Source organism: Salvelinus sp. IW2-2015, linkage group LG17, assembly GCF_002910315.2.
Source record: "Salvelinus sp. IW2-2015 linkage group LG17, ASM291031v2, whole genome shotgun sequence".
Taxonomy (NCBI): domain Eukaryota; kingdom Metazoa; phylum Chordata; class Actinopteri; order Salmoniformes; family Salmonidae; genus Salvelinus; species Salvelinus sp. IW2-2015.
Genome location: NC_036857.1, coordinates 11,997,286 through 12,019,041, shown reverse-complemented (window position 1 = coordinate 12,019,041; position 21,756 = coordinate 11,997,286). Strand labels below are relative to the sequence as shown.

The following is a 21,756-nucleotide window of genomic DNA, read 5'->3' as shown; positions in this document are numbered from 1 at the left end:
TTTCTTTCACTCTACAGTCCCACTCTTCCCAACTCACACTTCCTGGAGGTGTGTTGGGTCATTGTCCTGTTGAAAAACAAATGATAGTCCCACTAAGCGCAAACCAGGTGGGATGGCGTATCGCTGCAGAATGCTGTGGTACCCATGCTGGTTAAGTGTGCCTTGAATTCTAAATAAATCACAGACAGTGTCACCAGCAAAGCATCCCCACACCATCACACCTCCTCCTCCAATCTTCACGGTGGGAACCACACATGCAGAGATCATCCGTTCACCTACTCTGCATCTCACAAAGACACGGTGGTTGGAACCAAAAACCTCAAATTTGGACTCATCAGACCAAAGGACAGAGTTCCACCGGTCTAATATCCATTGCTCGTGTTTCTTGGCCGCAAGTCTGTTCTTCTTATTGGTGTCCTTTAGTAATGGTTTCTTTGCAGCAATTCGACCATGAAGGCCTGATCACACAGTCTCCTCTGAACAGTTGATGTTGAGATGTGTCTGTTACTTGAACTGTGTGAAGCATTTATGTGGGCTGCAATTGGAGGTGCAGTTAACTCTAATGAACTTATCCTCTGCTACAGAGGTAAATCTCGGTCTTCCTTTCCTGTGACGGTTCTCATGAGAGCCAGTTTCATCATAGCGCTTGATGTTTTTTGCAACTGCACTTGAATAAACGTTCAAAATTTTCCAGATTGACTGACCTTCATGTCTTAAGGTAATGATGGACTGTTGTTTCTCTTTGCTTATTTGAGCTGTTCTTGACATAATATGGACTTGGTCTTATACCAAATATCAAATAAAATCGTATTAGTCACATGCGCCAAATACAACAGGTTTTGGGGTATGTATCTTATAGTGAAATGCTTACATATGAGCCCCTAACAAACAGTGCAGTAAAAAAAAGAAAAAAAAGAATAAGAAATAAAAGTAACAAGTATTTAAAGAGCAGCAGTAAAATAACAATAGCAAGACTATATACAAGGGGGTTCCGGTACAGAGTCAATGTGCGGGGCCAACGGTTAGTCGAGGTAATTGAGGTAATATGTACATGTAGGTAGAGTTATTAAAGTGACTATGCATAGATGATAACAACAGAGAGTAGCAGCGGTGTAAAAGAGGGGGGGCAATGCAAATAGTCTGGGTAGCCATTTGATTAGATGTTCAGGAGTCTTACGGCTTGGGGGTAGAAGCTGTTTAGAAGCCTCTTGGACCTAGACTTGGGGCTCCGGTACCGCTTGTCATGCGGTGGCAGAGAGAACAGTCTATGACTAGGGTGACTGGAGTCTTTGACAGTTTTCAGAGCCGGTGTAGTACGATACAATCTTAGTCCTGTATTGACGCTTTGCCTGTTTGATGGTTCGTCTGAGGGCATAGCGGGATTTCTTATAAGCATCCGGGTTAGAGTCCCGCTCCTTGAAAGCGGCAGCTCTACCGTTTAGCTCAGTGCGGATGTTTTCTGTAATCCATGGCTTCTGGTTGGGGTATGTGCGTACGGTCACTATGGGGATGAAGTCATCGATGCACTTATTAATAAAGCCAATGACTGATGTGGTGTATTCCTCAATGTCATCGGAAGAATCACGGAACATGTTCCAGTCTGTGCTAGCAAAACAGTCCTGTAGCTTAGCATCTGCGTCATCTGACCACTTCTTTTATTGACCGAGTCACTGATGCTTCCTGCTTTAGTTTTTGCTTGTAAGCAGGAATCAGGAGGATATAATTATGGTCAGATTTGCCAAATGGAGGGTGAGGGAGAGCGTTGTATATGTCTCTGTGTGTGGAGGAAAGGTGGTCTAGAGGTTTTTTTCATCTGGTTGCACATTTAACATGCTGGTAGAAATGAGGTAAAACAGATTTAAGTTTCCCTGCATTAAAGTCCACGGCCACAAGGACTTATACATCTCATTGAGTGCAGACTTAGTGCCAGCATAGGTTTGCGGTGGTAAATAAACAGCTATAAAAAATATAGATGAAAACTCTCTTGGTAAATAGTGTGGTCTGCAGGTTATCATGAGGTACTCTTCCTCAGGCGAGAGAAACCTTGAGACTTCCTTAATATTAGATTTCGTGCACCAGCTGTTGTTTACAAATATACACCCCTTGTCTTACCGGAGGTAGCTATTCTATCTTGCCGATACAGCGTAAATCCCGACCAGCTGTATTTTATCCATGTCGTCATTCAGCCACGACTCTGTGAAACATAAGATATTATAGTTTTTCATTTCCCATTGGTAGGTTATTTGTGATCGTAGCTTGTCTATTTTGTTATCCAATGATTGTACGTTGGCTAACAGGACTGATGGTAGAGGCAGTAAACCCACCATGGCTACTCCTGCCTCCAGTAGTTGATCTAGAAGTGTTGGAGAGACTACGGAAAGATAGGGAGGGTGTTGATCCATCTGATTTTTTTAATAGACGTTTGGATACTGTGTATCAGGATTTTGTGGCCATTTACACAGATAATTAAGAAGATTCAAGGACATGACGTACTGGGTAAGCATTTGTAGTGCAGGAATGTGGGGTGGCAGTCAGGAAACATATTACAAATCATCTGGCTGTATATACAGCGGAGCTGATGGCCACACTGTTGGCCTTGCAGTGGGCGGAGAAAGTCAAGCCAAACAGAGTAGTTATTTGCTCTGATTGATGTGCAGTGTTGATGAGTCTGCAGTCCTTTAGCTCATGTAGCAGACAAAACCTGCTTTATTATGTACTACAAACCCATGGCAGGATAAGACAGATGGGTATACAGATAAGAGTTACTTGGGACCCAGCCCATGTGGGAGTGGAGGGGAACGAGGCAGTTGAAGTACTGGCTAAACAAGCACTTAGTCATGTGGATGTTGATGTTGTAGTTTCAATGAGCAAGGCAGAGGCAATAATCCTAATATGAACAGTGAGTGTGCAGAGATGGCAAGAGCTGTGGAATAGCGATACCAATGTCAGGCATTTATTTCAAGTACAGAAGAAAGTCGGGGAGGACAGTAGGAAGGGACAGAAGAAAGGAGACTATTTTTTACAAGAATTAAGGGTGAGACACAGCCGGTTGAATAAGACTTTAAATGTGATAGGAAAGCATCCAACAGGAAAGTGTGATTATTGCCAGAAAACAGAGATAGTGGAGCATGTATTGATACAGTACGGGCAGCATGAGAGGGAAAGAGAGAGGTTGAGAACAAAATATTTGAGTCTGTATTTAGATATATATTTTTAAAGAAATGGGGCTGGCAGGTAGGATTTAGTTTCTCCCTCCAGTGCAGTAGGTGACGGCAATGAACCATAATGTTGGATGCCAACCGCTGATAAATCCCACCGAAGACGAAGAAGAAGAAGAAGGAAATTCCGGTCAACTTTCAGAGTTTCGCGCGCGCTCGAATGTCAGACAAAGAACTGCGGGTACATTCATCTATCAACATTTTCGATTAAATCAATACATTTGCATAACTTCAGAAATGACAACTGCTGATTACGACCAGGCCTCTCTACCGGACTTATTGCCTCTGTACTACCGCCGACTTTTCCCTTTCTCTCAATACCACCGGTGGCTGAACTACGGAGGAGGTGAGTACAGCAAGTTAGCTACTGTTAGCCTCTACGCTTCCGAGGGGAAGTTCTCTCTCCCCACTCAAACAGTTATTTTATTCAGAATGTTCAATAAACTCTACCGGTTGGTTGTCAGCTAACGTTATGTTGTTAGAAATTTGAGACCAACATCAACAGCAAAGTTTTATTTATTTTTATTTTTAACGGCAGTACCAGCAAAGACAGTATAGTATGAAGATAGAATCCCTGGAATAACTATTTTAATGGACGTCGAGAGAAGTGGGAGGATCAGGCGTAACATGGTTTCTCCACAGGTAGAATTTCGCGGTCCAAACACTTAAAAGACACACCCTATCCCCTCAGCCCCCAAATGAAATGGGCAGTTCTGATGACGTTTCATGACGTCTGAAGAATATACACTTGCAGGGCAAGGGAGGAAGGAATCATTTTTAAATGGACCCTTGGCCTAAAATTCATAATTTGTTCATCCCGCGATGATTGTGTTTTCAGCCACCGTAAACTTGTGGGTGCTTTATATGCGCTGCAGTCAATTATGTGTGCATGTCTACGTATATTAAATATATAATTATTAATATATGCCTACAGTATGATAGCTAGCAAATTAATTAGCTAACTAACGTTAGCCTGCCAAGCTGGAACTTCTGAAGGAAAATGTTTTATTTCTACAATGTCCAAAAGATCCCCAAACAAAAATATTTACTTTGTACTTCGCGAATTGAATTATGGGGAATTTCAGAGCCTGAGTGAACATAATTGTTCACTCGCAAAGCCGACTAAAAAAGAGGGCTGAGGTGCTTACGTTACAAACTTCCCTTGCTTGGACCACCCTCCAAGATGGTGACGGGGATTCCGCCAAGGGCATAAGGCGAGGGTGTGTCTCTTAAGTGTTTGGACTGCAGCCAGCAGTGGGAGTAGATGGATTTTGTTCCCAAAACTATAATCTGTTATGAAAGGGAAAGGGGGATACCTAGTCAGTTGTACAACTGAATGCATTCAACTGAAATGTGTCTACCGCATTTAACCCAACCCCTCAATCAGAGAGGTGTGGGGGGGCTGCCATAATCCATATAAATTTAGGAAATGTATAAAAAAAATACTAAATTGATATCACATATACATAAGTATTCAGACCCTTTACTCAGTACTTTGTTTAAGAACCTTTGGCATCTATTACAGCCTCGAGTATAATTGTGTATGACGCTACAAGCTTGGCACACCTGTATTTGGGGAGTCTCTCCCATTCTTCTCTGCAGACCCTCTCAAGCTCTGTTAGGTTGGATGGGGAGCGTTGCTGCACAGCTATTTTCAGGTCTCTCCAGAGATGTTGGATCGGGTTCAAGTCTGGGCTCTGGCTGGGCCACTCAAGGACACTCAGAGACTTGTCCCGAAGCCACTCCTAAGTTGTCCTGGCTGTGTGCTTAGGGTCATTGTCCTGTTGGAAGGTGAACCTTCGCCCCCAGTCTGGGGTCCTGAGCGCTCTGAAGGAGGTTTTCATCCAGGATCTCTCTGTACTTTGCTCTGTTCATCTTTCCCTCGATCCTGATTAGTCACCCAGTCCCTGCCACTGGAAACCTCCCCACAGCATGCTGCCACCACCATGCTTCACCATAGGGATGGTGCCAGGTTTCCTCCAGATGTGACGTTTGGCATTCGGGCTTCATCAGACCAGAGAATCTTGTTTCTCATGGTGCATTTTGGCAAACTCCAAGCGGGCTGCCGTGCCTGTTACTGAGGAGTTGCTTCTGTCTGGCCACTCTACCATAAATGCCTGATTTGGTGGAGTGCAACAGAGATGGTTGTCCTTCTGGAAGATTCTCGCATCTCCACAGAGGAACTCTGGAGCTCTGTCAGAGTGACCATCGGGTTCTTGGTCACCTCCCTGACCAAGGCCCGTCTCCTCTGATTTCTCTGTTTGGCCAGGCGGCCAGCTCAAGGAAGAGTCTTGTGGTTCCAAACTTCTTCCATTTAAGAATGATGCAGGCTACGGTGTTCTTGGGGATCGTCAATGCTGCAGACATTTTTTAGTACTCTCCCCAGATCTGTACCTCGACACAGTCCTGTTTCGGGGCTCTACTGACAATTCCTTCGACCTCATGGCTTGTTTTTTTGCTCTGACATGCCGCATAACTGTGGGACCTAAAATTGACCGCTCTGTGCCTTTCCAAATCATGTCTATTCAATTTAATAAAAATAAATGTCCTCTTACTGTCAACTGCGTTTATTTTCGGCAAACTTAATATGTGTAAATATTTGTATGAACATAACAAAATTCAACAACTCTTACGTAAACTGAAGAAGTTCCACAGACATGTAACTAATAGAAATGGAATAACGTGTCCCTGAATAAAGGGGGGGTCAAAATCAAAAGTAACAGTCAGTATCTGGTGTGGCCACCAGCTGCATTAAGTTCTGCAGTCCATCTCCTCCTCATGGACTGCACCAGATTTGCCAGTTCTTGCTTTGAGATGTTACCCCACTTTTCCACCAAGGCACCTGCAAGTTCCCTGACATTTCTGGGGGGAACGGCCCTAGCCCTCACCCTCCGATCCAACAGGTCAAAGACGTGCTCAATGGGATTGATATCCGGGCTCTTTGCTGGCCATGGCAGAACACTGACATTCCTGTCTTGCAGGAAATCACACACATAACGACCAGTATGGCTGGTGGCATTGTCATGCAGGAGGGTCATGTCAGGATGAGCCTGCAGGAAGGGTACCACATGAGGGAGGAGGATGTCTTGCCTGTAACGCACAGCGTTGAGATTGCCTGCAATCAGTCCTGTGTGTCACAGTCTGGGGCTGTGACACACCGCCCCAGACCATGACGGACCCTCCACCTCCAAATCAATCCCCCTCCAGAGTACAGGCCTCGGTGTAATGCTCATTCCTTTGACGATAACCACGAATCCGACCATCACCCCTGGTGAGACAAAACCTCGACTCGTCAGTTTAGAGCACTTTTTGACAGTCCTGTCCAGCGACGGTGGGTTTGTGCCCATAGGCGATGTTGTTGCTGGTGAGGACCTGCCTTACAACAAGCCTATAAGCCCTCAGTCCAGCCTCTCTCAGCCTATTGCGGACAGTCTTGAGCACTGATGGAGGGATTGTGCGTTCCTGGTGTAACTCGGGAAGTTGTTGTTGCCATCCTTTACCTGTCCCGCAGATGTGATGTTTGGATGTACCGATCCTGTGCAGGTGTTGTTACACGTGGTCTGCCACTACAAGGACGATCATCTGTCCGTCCTGTCTCCCTGTAGTGCTGTCTTAGGCGTCTCTGCAGCATGCCTAAGGCATGTTCACGCAGATGAGCAGGGACCCAGGGCATCTTTCTTTTGGTGTTCAGAGTCAGTAGAAAGGCCTCTTTAGTGTCCTAAGTTTTCATAACTGTGACCTTAATTGCCTTCCGTCTGTAAGCTGTTTGTGTCTTAACGACCGTTTCACAGGTGCGTGTTCATTAATTGTTTATGGTTCATTGAACAAGCATGGGAAACAGTGTTTGAACCCTTTACAATGAAGAATCTGTGAAGTTATTTGGATTTTTACAAATTATCTTTGAAAAACAGGGTCCTGAAAAGGGGGCGTTTCTTTTTTTGCTGAGTTTATGTGTGTGTACACATTTGCAAAAATGTTTTTGCTCTGTCATTATGTGGTATCGTGTGTAGATTGATGAGAAAATCATTTTATCCATTTTAGAATAATGCTGTAATGTAACAATGTTGAAAAATTCCAGGGGTCTGAATACTTTCCGAATGCACTGTATACCGGCAGGTAGCTTAGTGGTTAGAGCGTTGGACTTGTAACCGAAAGGTTGCAAGGTCGGATCCCTGAGCTGACAAGGTAAAAATCTGTCGTTCTGTCCCTGAACAAGGCAGTTAACCCACTGTTCCTAGGCCGTCATTGAAAATTAGAATTAGTTCTTAACTGACTTGCTAAAGGTAAAAAATAAGTTATATAAATCATGATTTGCTGTGCTATATATGTTAAGGACATATCTGGTGCAAAGCGTCACTTCTCAATTTTTTGATTGTCCCTGCCAAGTAAACGTAATATCGCCTATTCAGTTAAGCTAACCAATCTTGAACCACAGATTTTACATGGAGTACAACTAATGATGGAGGGAGTCAAAATCACACATCAATATTTAGTCTGATCTGATGGTGTGGTAATGTGGTGTATAACCAGTAGTCCGAAAGCTTTCTTACAGTTGAAAATAATCATGTTTTATTCCCTATTCTTCAAAATTCGAAACTTTTTGGTGAAAGGTGAAGTGGTACAATAATCCAAATCAAAACACTATTTGTAATTAGGTCTTGAATATCACATGTATGTGACATCTTCCTCTCGCTGGGGAAGCTGAAAGCCACCTCTACCAAATCCTACTTCTGACACTTGAATAAATGTTTACAAAGACTGGGGGGGGGGAAATTTTTTTTTTTTTGAAGGATTTAATCATTTGCATTTATGTCTACTTAAGGTAAAATGTTTGTTTCTGTCTCCATATGATATTGTAAATATATCCAATGCAAAAAATATCTACATTTTAAATGGTATTAATATTAATTTGCATATTTCTGTTAATTGCCATGTATTCCTGTTAATTCCCACAAAGTTTCCACCTCTGAATATTCCCCAAAATGTGCAACCATAGTGCCCACACACCCGCGTAGTCTCTTGGTTTGTATCTAGAGGGCTTGTAGAAGGAGCAGTGATGGAACTTGCACTTCGTGCACTGGGGTAAATCTGTAAGGCCATCAGCGTCTTTTCTCACAGTGGTATGCTGTCAAACACAAACATAAGTGATGAATACATGAGTAAATTAGCTAGCTAGATGAGTTGATAACCAGGGGTGAACATAGAACAAGGACCAACAAGGTTAACCCTAACGACGTCGTTGTTAATGATGAAAAATTAATTAATACGTTAGCTAAGACTTAGCTGCTAACGTTAGCTAGCTAGCTTTAACAGGCTAACGTTAGGTTAGCTGTCTTGATATATAGTTAAAACTTCTTATGGCTGCATCCCGCTACCGGGATCGATATGACAGCAGCCAGTGAACGTGCAGGGCTCCATTTTCAAAACATCAAAAATCTCATAATTAAAATTCCTCAAACATACATGTATCTCATACCATTTTAAAGCTATTCTTGTTGTTAATCCCACCACAGTGTCCGATTTCAAATATGCTTTACAGCAAAAGCACCACAAATGATTATGTTAGGTCACCACATATAGCCACAGAAAAACACAGCCATTTTTTTTTTTCGGTGAAAGGGAGGAGTTTCAAAAAGCACAAATAGAAATAAAATGAATCACTAACCTTTGATGATCTTCATCAGATGACACAAATAGGACTTCATGTTACACAATACATGTATGTTTTGTTTGATAAAGTTCATATTTATCAAAATATGAGTTTACATTGGCGCGTTACATTCACTAGTTCCAAAAACATCCAGTGATTTTGCATAGCCACATCATTCAACAGAAATACTCATCATAAATGTAGATGATAATACAAGTTATACACATGGAATTATAGATATACCTCTCCTTAATGCAACCGCTGTGTCTGATTTCAAAAAACTTTACGGAATAAGCCAGCCATGCAATAATCTGAGACGGCGCTCAGAAAAATTTGTCACAATTAGCCGCCATGTTGACGTCAACAAAAACAGGAAATTACATGATAAATATTCCCTTACCTTTTTATAATCTACATCAGAAAGCACTCCAGGAATCCCAGGTCCACAATAAATGTTTGTTTTGTTCGTTAATGTCCGTTATTTATGTTCAAATACCTTCTTTTGTTAGCGCGTTTGGTGTACATATCCAAACGCTCATTCTGGTCAGCGTTACATCGGACAAAAACTTCAAAGTTATATTACAGGTCGAAGAAACATTTCAAACTAAGTACAGAATCAATCATTAGGATGTTTTTAACATATAGCTTCAATAAGTACCACGCAAGTGGGTACCATGAGGAATAAGCGTGATCAGAAAATGGCTGACTGCCAGACACCTGAAAGATTCTGCTATCATTCACTCACTCCCACAACACCATAGAAGTCTCATTATAATTTCTATTGATGGTTGACATCTAGTGGAACCCCTAGGCAGTGCAACATCATTAATATCTCAAGGGGATTTCATTGGGGACTCTGGTGAATACATACAAAGCTCAGATTTCTCACTTCCTGTTTTGATTTCTCCTCAGGATTTTGCTTGCCATATGAGTTTTGTTATACTCACAGACATCATTCAAACAGTTTTAGAAACTTTAGAGTGTTTTCTATCCAATACTAATAATAATATGCATATATTAGCAACTGAGACTGAGGAGCAGGCCGTTTACTTTGGGAAAGTTATTCATCCAAGCTACTCAATACTGCCCCCCAGCCATAAGAAGTTAACGTAACGTTAAGGTCACTTAAACACGTTTGTTACACATCATTAAAAACGTAGTAGTGAGCAACATCTATGAAGAACGTAGATACTGGTAGCTAACTAACGTTATACCAAATACAGAGCTCTAAGTGAATAGCAAAATGTTACGTTAGCTGAAATACCTGCCGCCATCTCTGCTGAAAAACACGCACTGAAAGTTTGAAACACAATGGCCAAGCAGCCCCCAAAACGATCTTGAGTGGCAACAAGTCAGCCCAATTGGCACAGCTCTTGATCCTCCCATTTTTTAAAAACCCATTGCTTCCCGTCCTCTTTACTTCTCTCAACACGCCCATTTATAAGAGTCACTCCAGCAATGCAGCTACCTATGACTCCTAAAATTCCTTCTCCAATAGAAATTCACGATGTCATGGCGACTTTGACTAGATAAGCTCATACGTAGAAACAAGTAATCGTGTCTAAACTGAACTGCGCATGTGCAGGCCGTCAAATCAAAGGCACTCCTTCGATATAAAGACAAGTTGTTTTTGACCAAAATAAAAACGTGTCACTTTCACGAGGTTGGAGTAATAAAATGTTCAACTACTTAAAACATTGTCTCGAATCTAGTTTGTGCCTTTAGAGTTCTAGAAAATTAACAACTAAGGAATAATTTCACTTCTCTCATTGACTTCTCAAACTGGTCTGTTTAGCAAGTGTTCCCAGAAGTCTTGCGATGATGCACCTCTGTGTTTAGAAACTCTGTGGTACCAGTGTTTTAAAAGTCGGTCAAACAATGGGCGGATTCAATTATCCTGAGCCGTGGGGCACCGGGCTACGGCCCGTGATGTGAACGGACAAAAGCAGTGAGGGAAGACGGCCCTTCTCAAGTTTAACAGTAATCTGTGCCGCTCGGTCATGCTGTCAACAAGGCAGCATTGTGCATCGTCCAGAAACACCTCTTTTTCATAAAATGCATGTTTGAATTAGAGGTCGACCGATTATGATTTTTCAACGCTGATACCGATTATTGGAGGACCAAAAAATATCGGCCGATTTTATTTTTATTTAAAAATATATATAAATAGTAATAATAACTTAAAAAATAATTATAATTGTTTAAAAATGTATTTGTAATAATGACAATTACAACAATACTGAATGAACTTATTTTAACTTAATACATCAATAAAATCAATTTACCATCAAATAAATAATGAAACTTGGTTCAATTTGGTTTAAATAATGCAAAAACAAAGTGTTGGAGAAGAAAGTAAAAGTGCAATATGTGCCATGTAAGAAAGCTAACGTTTAAGTTCCTTGCTCAGAACATGAGAACATATGAAAGCTGGTGGTTCCTTTTAACGTGAGTCTTCAATATTCCCAGGTAAGAAGTTTTAGGTTGTAGTAGGAATTATAGGATTAATAGGACCTATAGGAATTATAGGACTATTTCTCTCTATACCATTTGTATTTCATATACCTTTGATTATTGGATGTTCTTAGGCACTATAGTATTGACAGTGTAACAGTATAGCTTCCGTACCTCTCCTCGCCCCTACCTTGAAGTCATAAACAGCTCAATGCTTAAAGCATTGTGAAGAGCTGCTGGCAAATGCACGAAAGTGCTGTTTGAATGAATGCTTACGAGCCTGCTGCTGCCTACCACTGCTCAGTCAGACTGCTCTATCAAATCATAAGACTTAACCTCTCTTGGGTACGTGAGACGTTAGCGTCCCACCTCTTCAACAGCCAGTGAAACTGCTGGGCGCCAAATTCAAATACAGAAATAGTCATTATAATTCAGAAAACAAAACATATTTTAGATAGGTTTAAGATTAACTTCTTGTGAATCCAACCACGGTGTCAGATTTAAAAAATGCTTTACTGCGAAAGCATACCTTACGATTATTTGAGAACATAGCCCAGCGGACAAATCATTACAAACAGTAACCAGCCAAGTAGAAGAGTTACACAAGTCAGAAATAGAGATCAAATTAATCCCTTATCTTTGATGATCTTCATATGGTTGCACTCAGCAGACATTAATTTACTCAATAAATGTTCCTTTTGTTCGATAAAGTCTCTTTATATCTAAAAACCTCTGTTTTGTTCGCGTGTTTTCTTCAGTAATCCACAGGCTCAAACGCAGTCAAAACAGGCAGACAAAAAATCCAAATTGTATCTGTAAAGTTCATAGAAATATGTCAAACGATGTTTATATTCAATCCTCAGGTTGTTTTTAGCCTAAATAATCGATAATATTTAAACCGGACAATAACAATATATTGAGGTAAACAATATATTGAGGTAAACATCAATATAAAAGGTAAACAAGAAAGGCACTCTCTCGGTCGCGCGCATGAAAAAGCTCTGTGACACTTTAGGGTCCACTCATTCAGACTGCTCTTACTTCCTCATTTTTCAGAATACAAGCCTGAAACAATTTCTAAAGACTGTTGACATCTAGTGGAAGGCATAGGAACTGCAATTTGAGTCCTAAGTCAATGGATACTGTAATGACATTGATTTTTCTCAGGTTTTCGCCTGCCAAATCAGTTCTGTTTTACTCTCAGACACTATTTCAACAGTTTTGGATACTTTAGAGTGTGTTCTATCCAAATCTACCATATCATATGCATATCATATCTTCTGGGCCCGAGAAGCAGGCAGTTTAATTTGGGCATGCTTTTCATCCAAAATTCTGAATGCTGCCCCATACCCTAGAGAAGTTAATTATAACATAATAACACACAAATACGAGCCTTAGGTCATTAATATGTTAAAATCTGGAAACTATCATTTCGAAAACAAAACGTTTATTCTTTCAGTGAAATATGGAAACGTTCTGTATTTTATCTAACGGGTGGCATCCCTAAGTCTAAATATTGCTGTTACATTGCACAACCTTCAATTTTATGTCATAATTATGTACAATTCTGGCAAATTTAATTACAGTCTTTGTTAGGAAGAAATAATCTTCACAGTTCGCAACGAGCCAGGCGGCCCAAACTGCTGCATATACCCTGACTCTGCGTGCACGGAACGCAAGAGAAGTGACACAATTTCCCTAATTATAAGAAATTCATGTTAGCAGGCAATATTAACTAAATATGCAGGTTTAAAAAATATATACTTGTGTATTGATTTTAAAGAAAGGCATTGATGTTTATGGTTAGGTACACATTGGTGCAATGACAGTGCTTTTTTCGCGAATGCGCTTGTTAAATCATCACCCGTTTGGCGAAGTAGGCTTTGTTTCGATGAGAAATTAACAGGCACCGCATCGATTATATGCAACGCAGGACAAGCTAGATAAACTAGTAATATCATCAACCATGTGTAGTTAACAAGTGATAATCACTTGTTAACTATGTTAAGATAGATTTTTTTTAATTTTTATAAGTTTAATGCTAGGTAAAAACTTACCTTTGCTTCTTAACAGGTAGTCAGGCTGCCACGCAGTCTCCTCGTGGAGTGCAATGTAATCAGCCACAATCGGTGTCCAAAAATGCAGATTACCGATTGTTATGAAAACTTGAAATCAGCCCTAATTAATCGGCCATTCCGATTATTCGGTCGACCTCTAGTTTGAATGTTAAAACTAATTTTCATTGGGAAGGCAGACAGTGTTTTTATCGAAAGCAATCCCTTTTGCATGTGAACACAGAATCTTACTCATTACTCCACATGCTTAATTACATCACTTTTGTTTTGAGCCGAGTTCACAGTTGGCTTTGAACAGGGCACCTTCCAAAACAAATGCAATCAACTTTCACCCGGTGCAAAACACGCCTACCTGGTCACCCGGGCCAGATTAATAGAATCTCCTCACTAGATTACTGGGGATATTTTGTCTAAAATTTCCAACAGCATAGGGCATGTAAGGATTTTAACAGCTTTACAGAAAATGTCATTGTGCCCCATGCCTCTGGCATTTTTCTATTGAAACAGTTTTGCCCCTCCAACAACACACTTGCTATCTAGTTCACAACCAGTCAAGTTTAATGATTGAGGACAACTTCTTTTGCAACCCCTCAGTGACAAAGAACTACTTCCAGAATCGAGAGTTCTCCTTCACGTTGAAGGATGACATCTACGTACGATATCAGTCGTTCAGCACACAGAACGAGCTGGAGAAGGAGATGCAGAAGATGAACCCGTACAAGATTGACATTGGAGCAGTCTACAGTCACAGGGTGGGGTTCCATTACTCACCGTCTGGATTTGACCACCACTTACTCACATACTCTTGCTTTCTTCTCCCTTTGTCTCTCTCTCTCTCACACACACACCTCTCTCTAGTCACTCAAGTGTCCATTCTATTTTTTTCTGCCACCCTCAGCCCAATCAGCACAACACAGTCAAGTCTGGATCCTTCCTGGCTCTGGAGAAGGAGCTGGTGTTTGATATTGATATGACAGACTATGATGACGTCAGAAGCTGTTGCAGGTACTTGATCACATTAGCGAGAAAGTGTCTGTAGTTCAACCATCTTTACGATTGTAAAGTTGCGGAGTATGTTTGAATGTACAACAGATTATAATTTGGGGATGATAATTTTTGAAGTTTTGGGGATCTGGGACCATTCATCAGCTGTCTTGTCTTGCAGTGGTGCAGACATCTGCCCAAAGTGCTGGACTCTGATGACCATTGCCATCCGTATATTGGACCGGGCCCTTCGAGGTGAGTCAGAAAAACGGTTAATTTTCACAGGATTAAAAGGGAGCTCTTGTCTTGAACCTATCTTTCTATTGGTCATTTTACAAAATTGTCTGATGTTGATTATTTTTCATTGTTACCTGTGTTTGTTAACTTTTTTCTGGGGTGCTCCAGATGACTTTGGTTTCCGGCACTGCCTGTGGGTGTACTCTGGCAGGAGAGGAGTGCATTGCTGGGTGTGTGACGAGGCCGCCCGGAAGCTCTCTGTGGCGGCACGCTCCGCTGTGGCTGAGTACTTGAGTCTGGTCAAGGTAAGACCACTTCTCATGACATCATAACCCACTCTAGGCTAAAAGAGGTTTCCAAGAGGTTATACTCTTCTTGGCTATATTTTAATGGATTAGTAGACTCAATCACATGCAATATTTGATAGAGGTGATGCGGGAGCCTTACATTTCTCGACTTCTGTTCATTTGAGTCAAGAAGTTCTGAGTAAAGAAATGCTAACAATCATAAGATCAACATCATCAAAGTGATATCAACACTGGAGATTGTCACACAAAAATTCTGTTCTTCAGGGTGGAGATGAGACGGTGAGGAAAGTTGTGCTGTCAGACCCAATTCATCCATTCATCACGTAAGATCAAGTTTCAAAGCCATACTTGTATCCTTGTTAGCTGTTGTGGGTTCTAATAGTTGAGAAAAGGACCATTAGTTTAAGGTGTCTAACTGTTAAAGGGCAGAATCATGTTGAATTTTGACTGACCAGTTGACCTCTAACCCTTGTCTCCCCTCCAGGGAATCCCTGACTGTGGTGGAGCGCTACTTCTCCCAGTATGCTCTGCTGGGACAGGACATACTGGGTAGCAAAGAGGCTGTAGACAAAGTGCTGGCCCTTTTGCCTGAAGATATCCTTTTCCTCTGTGCCACTTTTCATTATGACACTACATGAAATTTGACATGCATACAGTACATACACTCAGTGGCCAGTTTATTAGGTACCCCACCCAGTTCACGAAATAGATCGCTCCTACAGACGATGAGTCACATGGCCATGGCTTGGTATATAAAGCTGGCAGACAGGCATCGAGGCATTGTTACTGTTCGGTTGAACGTTAGAATGGGCAAAACAAGTGACCTAAGCGACTTTGAGCGAGGTATGATCGTCAGTGCCAGGCGCCAGTTCCAGTGTCTCAGAAACGGCTGGCCTCCTGGGCTTTTCATGCATGTCAGTGTCTAGGCTTTGCCGAGAATGGTGCGGATGTCATGTCCTTATTTATTTTCCTGTTCCGACAGGTGCATGATAATGGCCCATTCTAAATAAAAACAAATTCTGCACATATTATTTAGTATATGTGAAGACAAGATTAATTTGAGAAAAGTCTAAATGGTGAGCATATTATCACTTGTGAAGGATGCACAGCGCATGCATTTTTCAGCAACTTTTTTAAATCATAGTCTCATGCATCATGTTGCCTAGCCCATAGGCCTATATGTTTTGCTAAGGTTTATATCACAACTGACTTGACTATTTATATACTGAAAAAATATATAAACGCAACATACTACAATTTCAAAGATTTTGCTGAGTTACAGTTCATATAAGGAAATGAGTCCATTGAAATACTTTCATTAGGCCCTAATCTATCGATTTCACATGACTGAACAGGGGCACAGCCATGGGTGGATCTGGGAGGGCATAGGCCCCACCCACTTGGGAGCCAGGCCCAGCCAATCAAAATTTGTTTTTCCCCACAAAAGGACTTTATTACAGACATAAAAACTCCTCAGCACTCCCCCTCAGACGATCCCGGAGGTGAAGAAGCTGGATGTGGAGGTCCTGGGTTGGTGTGGTTACATGTGGTCTGCGGTTGTGAGTCCAGTTGGACGTACTGCCAAATTCTCTAAAACGGCTTATGGTAGAAAAATTAACATTACATCTCTGGCAACAGCTCTGGTGGACATTCCTGCAGTCAGCATGCAAATTGCACGCTCCCTCAACTTGAGACATCTGAGACGTTGTGTGACAAAACCTCACATTTTAGTGGCCTTTTATTTTCCCCAGCACAAGGTCCACCTGTGTAATCATCATGCTGTTTAATCAGCTTTTTGATATGCCCACCTGTCAGGTGGATGGATTATCTTGGCAAAGGAGAAATGCTCAGTAACAGGGATGTAAATACGTTTGTGCACAAAATTAGAGAGAGAAAAGCTTTTTGTGCGTATGGAACATTTCTGGGCTTTTATTTCAACTCATGAAACATGGGACCAACACTTAACATGTTGAGTTTATATTTTTGTTCAGTATAAAACCAAATACTTTTTTACTTTTACTCAAGAAGTATTTTACTGGGTAACTTTCACTTTTACTTGAGTGATTTCCTATTAGGGTATCTTTACTTTTACTCAAGTATGACAATTGGGTACTTTTTCCACCACTGCCTACTGGCCCAAGACCCCTGGAACATGGTTGGAAAGCCCATAGCCTACAGAACCTAGTGAAACTAAACCCAGTCGTTGCGCAATCGAGTGTGAAAACAGTGTTTTTTCCCCAATTGTATTGTTCTTACCATAGCCTCAGAAAGTAAGGGCGCTGAGGGTGCTGCATCACCCCCTTAAAAAAAATCGGAATTTATATATATATATATACATACATACAGTTGAAGTCGGAAGTTTACATACACCATAGCCAAATACATTTAAACTCAGTTTTTCACAATTCCTGACATTTAATCCTAGTAAAAATTCCCTGTCTTAGGTCAGTTAGGATCACTACTTTTATTTTAAGAATTTGAAATGTCTGAATAATAGTAGAGTGATTTATTTCAGCTTTTATTTCTTTCATCACATTCCCAGTGGGTCAGAAGTTTACATACACTCAATTAGTATTTGGTAGCATTGCCTTTAAATTGTTTAACTTGGGTAAAACGTTTCAGTTAGCCTTCCACAAGCTCCCCAAAATAATTTGGGTGAATTTTGGCCCATTCCTCCTGACAGAGCTGGTGTAACTGAGTCAGGTTTGTAGGCCTCCTTGCTCGCACACGCTTTTTCTGTTTTGCCCAGAATTTTTTTTATAGGAGTGAGGTCAGGGCTTTGTGATGGCCACTCCAATACCTTGACTTTGTTGTCCTTAAGCCATTTTGTCACAACTTTGGAAGTATGCTTGGGGTCATTGTCCATCTGGAAGACCCATTTGTGACCAATTTTTAACTTCCTGACTGATGTCTTGAGATGTTGCTTCAATATATCCTCGTCATTTTCCCTCATGATGCCATCTACTTTGTGAAGTGCACCAGTCCCTCCTGCAGCAAAGCACCCCCACAACATGATGCTGCCACCCCCGTACTTCACGGTTGGGATGGTGTTCTTCGGCTTGCAAGCGTCCCCATTTTTCCTCCAAACTTAATGATGGTTATTATGGCCAAACAGTTCTATTTTTGTTTCATCAGACCAGAGGACATTTCTCCAAAAAGTACGATCTTTGTCCAAATGTGCAGTTGCAAACCGTAGTCTGTCTTTTTTAATGGCGGTTTTGGAGCAGTGGCTTCTTCCTTACTGAGCGGCCTTTCAGGTTATGTCGGTATAGGACTCGTTTTACTGTGGATATAGATACTTTTGTACCCGTTTCCTCCTGCATCTTCACAAGGTCCTTTGCTGTGGTTCTGGGATTGATTTGCACTTTTCGCACCAAAGTTCGTTCATCTCTAGGAGACAGAACGCGTCTCCTTCCTGAGCGGTATGACGGCTGTGTGTCAAGCAAAGAGGCACTGAGTTTGAAGGTAGGCCTTGAAATACATTCATAGGTACACCTCCAATTGACTCAAATTATGTCAATTAGCCTATCAGAGGCTTCTAAAGCCATGACATAATTTTCTGGAATTTCCCAAGCTGTTTAAAGTCAGTCAACTTAGTGTATGTAAACTTCTGACCCACTGGAATTGTGATACAGTGAAATAATCTGTAACAATTGTTGGAAAAATTACTTGTCATGGACAAAGTAGATGTGCTAACCGACTTGCCAAAACTATAGCTTGTTAACAAGAAATTTGTGGAGTGATTGAAAAACGAGTTTTAATGACTCCAACCTAAGTGAATGTAATCTTCCGACTTCAACTGTGTGTGTGTATATATATATATATATATATATATATATATATATATATATATATATATAAATATATATATATATATATATATATAAATAAATATAAATGTTTTTTTCCCAGAAGTAGTGCCCTGGGCCTTTACTAGTCCTGTATTTGCAACCCCCCCCCCCCTCTGAAATGGACTACATTTTCTTCATGTTTCTTTAGACCTGTCTAAAATAAATTATGTATTTACTGTGATGGTGTAGGCTATATTAAATTGATTTATTAGACTTTTAAAAATGTAGATGTTTTAAAGGTCCACATCAGTGGCTTGGAGGCTATGCGTTGAAGCCAGAGATTATAAACGTGTTTATTTTAATTAACGGTTACTGTAAGACTGGCAGTTATTTGAATGACAATCACCTACTGACAAAATGTCATGACCGCCACAGCCTTCGGTGCGACAAACAAAAAACATCCAGTCAGTGGCAGTCCTGTGGGCGAAAGCAGCTCGTTGATTTAGCTTCAAAGAGGGTGGCGATAATCGTGGAACTTAACAGGCGGGCCACAAACAGGCTAAGAATGGCACAGTACAACAGTGGTGTGCAGAATGGCATCTCGGAACGCGCAACTTGTCAATCCTTGTCAGATGGGCTGATGAAGCGGCTCTAGTGGGCACCCGATCACCAACACTGGACATTTGAGGAGTGGAAAAACATTGCCTGGTCCAACGAATCACGGTTCCTGTTGCGTCATGCTGATGGCAGTCAGGATTTGGCGTAAGCAGCCTGAGTCCATGGCCCCATCCTGCCTAGTGTCAACGGTACAGGCTGGTTGTGTAATGTTGTGGGGAATGTTTTCCTGGCACACGTTAGGTACCTCGATACCAATTGAGCAATGTTTCCATGCCCCAAAGGATTCCAGATGTTCTGGGGGCAAAGGGGGGTCCAACCCGGTACTAGATGGGTATACCTAATAAACTGGCCAACCGTGTTCTGTATGTCGCAGTTTAGCAGGTTTTGTGATATATCATTACATGTTGAGGGAGAACATGCCTATCCTTAGCGGAAACTTCACATGTCAGAAAGAAGCTGCTGCAGTACTTCCAGACTGAAAAGAACCCTGAGACGCGCTGGGATACACTCAAAAGTATGGCCCAAGACAAACGCGTAGGTGGCCATGCTCACACAACACTGCAATAAAGACTGACAGTTTGAACACAGTACAACAATGTGGTGATGTCAATGGCAGCCAAGCATGCCCTTATGAAAATTACTTTATTCAACCAGACGACTGCCAAGAAGGGCCACTACTTTGAGATGGAGATTATGCTTCAATACTGTTACCCTCGGCTGGATGTTAACGTCAGTAAAGGAGTCAACCACTTGCTGAAGAGCCCCTTCAGCGTCCATCCCAAAACAGGTGAGGAGAAACTCATGAAGTGCAAGACTAACACGTTGAACCATGACAAACATTTAACCCAAATGTTGCCTGTGAGAGAAATAGTCAAAGGATGCTTCTCATCCAACTGAGAGAGATAATCTTTGTATGTCAGCCCAACACGCAACACCTTTCCTCCCTACGTTCCTTCCCCACAGGGCGCATCTCTGTTCCTATTGACCTGAAAGAACTGGATCGCTTTGACCCCTTTGATGTGCCCACTATCAGGTAAGCCCACAGTCAGTTTGTCATAATAAGCACTTTGTAAAGAGCTTTTCAAAAATGGTATTCCCAGAGGGCTAAACAGGTTTGTGTTGCGTCCATAGTGTTCTCTGTTGGTTTTCTCACCGATCCTGTTATTGTATCTCCTTGTAGTCTGATCTGTGAGGAGCTGGATCAGCCCAAGACTGAAGAGGAGCAGGAGGACACCATGGAGATTGAGAATAAAAAAGAAGCAGGAGAGCGGAGGAAGATGAGAGGTATTCAAAGAGACCAGTGCAATTCATTACTAAGGGAGCCAAGGGATCTGATATGCATTTGTTCATTGCACGTTGATTTGACTAACAAAAGCTTATTGGTTTCAGACTACAAACGAACAAGCTTGGCGAAGTATGTGAAACTGTTTGATCAATTCTTGGAGGGGATGGCTCACTCAAGGAAAGGGGAGCTTCTTAAAAACAGTGGTGAGTGTAATTTAAGTCCTTAGTGGAAGATTACAATTGTTAGCATGAAAATTCCACTCAAAGATTTGATGATCATGGCCTTATTTCTCAATTTCTTTTCAGATCTTCAAAAGGACTTCTAACCCTGTGCGGTGTCCAACAATAGTTGTCTAATCTTAAACAAGCATGTCATATTAGTTGTTAATCTGACATTTAAAAGATGAACATACATTACATATGCACTGTAAGCAGATGGTTTCAGTCTGAGAATTGTCATGCAAATGTATTACTCTATGAATGATTGAAAATCACAGTTTTGCAAACTTTTATATGGCTTATTGTTTTCTCATTAAATTGACTTTGTCCTACAGTTTGTCAACCTATTTTGTGTCTTAGTATTGCTGTGGTGGAGACCAACTAGATCTAGTCAGTTCCATCATGGCACGTGCCTTGCCTAATAAATCAGACTGATACCAATTCAGTCTGAAACAAAGCACTGCAAAAACTTGGAAAGTTTCCACACAAGCCAGAATGTATAATACAATGATATTTGAATTTACTCTACCAGTTGTTTGTGAGGTTGGGCCTTCAGTGGGTTGAAATCTGAGACAAAGTATCCTACAGGAAATTATTATTTTTAGAGTGCCGGTACTGTCGTTGATATTTCTATCACCTGGCACATGAGCCAAATCATGTAAAAACCTGCAAGACTTCGGTTAGTATGCGTGCATCGTGTGCATGTACAACCATCTTGTGCACGTGCCTTAGGCCTCAAGCAAACAAATATTGATTGCCACACACAGAGACTTGTGTTTTGATGTCTGTTTATTGCCTGTGGATATTTTGTCTCAAATTTCTACCCACTGGAGGACCAACCCCACAGACAATCGGCAGAGTAAGATCAAATATAATTTTATTCAACATTCTTGACAGACAACAGGACATTTAACTTTT

At 41.3% G+C, this 21,756-nt stretch overlaps 1 protein-coding gene across 1 annotated transcript; it reads left to right on the top strand.

Annotated features, from left to right (window-relative positions):
* Positions 1 to 3,335: 3,335 nt before the first annotated feature.
* Positions 3,336 to 21,172, top strand: prim1 (DNA primase subunit 1). The gene is made up of 13 exons (XM_070447856.1): positions 3,336 to 3,564; positions 13,992 to 14,149; positions 14,296 to 14,402; positions 14,563 to 14,636; positions 14,787 to 14,923; positions 15,191 to 15,249; positions 15,411 to 15,522; positions 19,780 to 19,869; positions 19,990 to 20,122; positions 20,299 to 20,368; positions 20,516 to 20,619; positions 20,725 to 20,823; positions 20,926 to 21,172. The coding sequence occupies exons 1-13, from the start codon at positions 3,456 to 3,458 to the stop codon at positions 20,943 to 20,945; spliced, it is 1,272 nt and encodes a 423-aa protein (XP_070303957.1). The 5' UTR covers positions 3,336 to 3,455; the 3' UTR covers positions 20,946 to 21,172.
* The last annotated feature ends 584 nt before the right edge of the window (positions 21,173 to 21,756 follow it).

Coding starts and splice junctions, on each gene's coding strand:
- prim1 (XM_070447856.1), top strand. CDS start 3,456: ATGACAACTGCTGATTACGACCAGGCCTCTCTACCGGACTTATTGCCT. Junction 14,637..14,786: donor ATTGGACCGGGCCCTTCGAG/GTGAGTCAGAAA, acceptor GGGGTGCTCCAG/ATGACTTTGGTTTCCGGCAC. Junction 14,924..15,190: donor AGTACTTGAGTCTGGTCAAG/GTAAGACCACTT, acceptor TCTGTTCTTCAG/GGTGGAGATGAGACGGTGAG.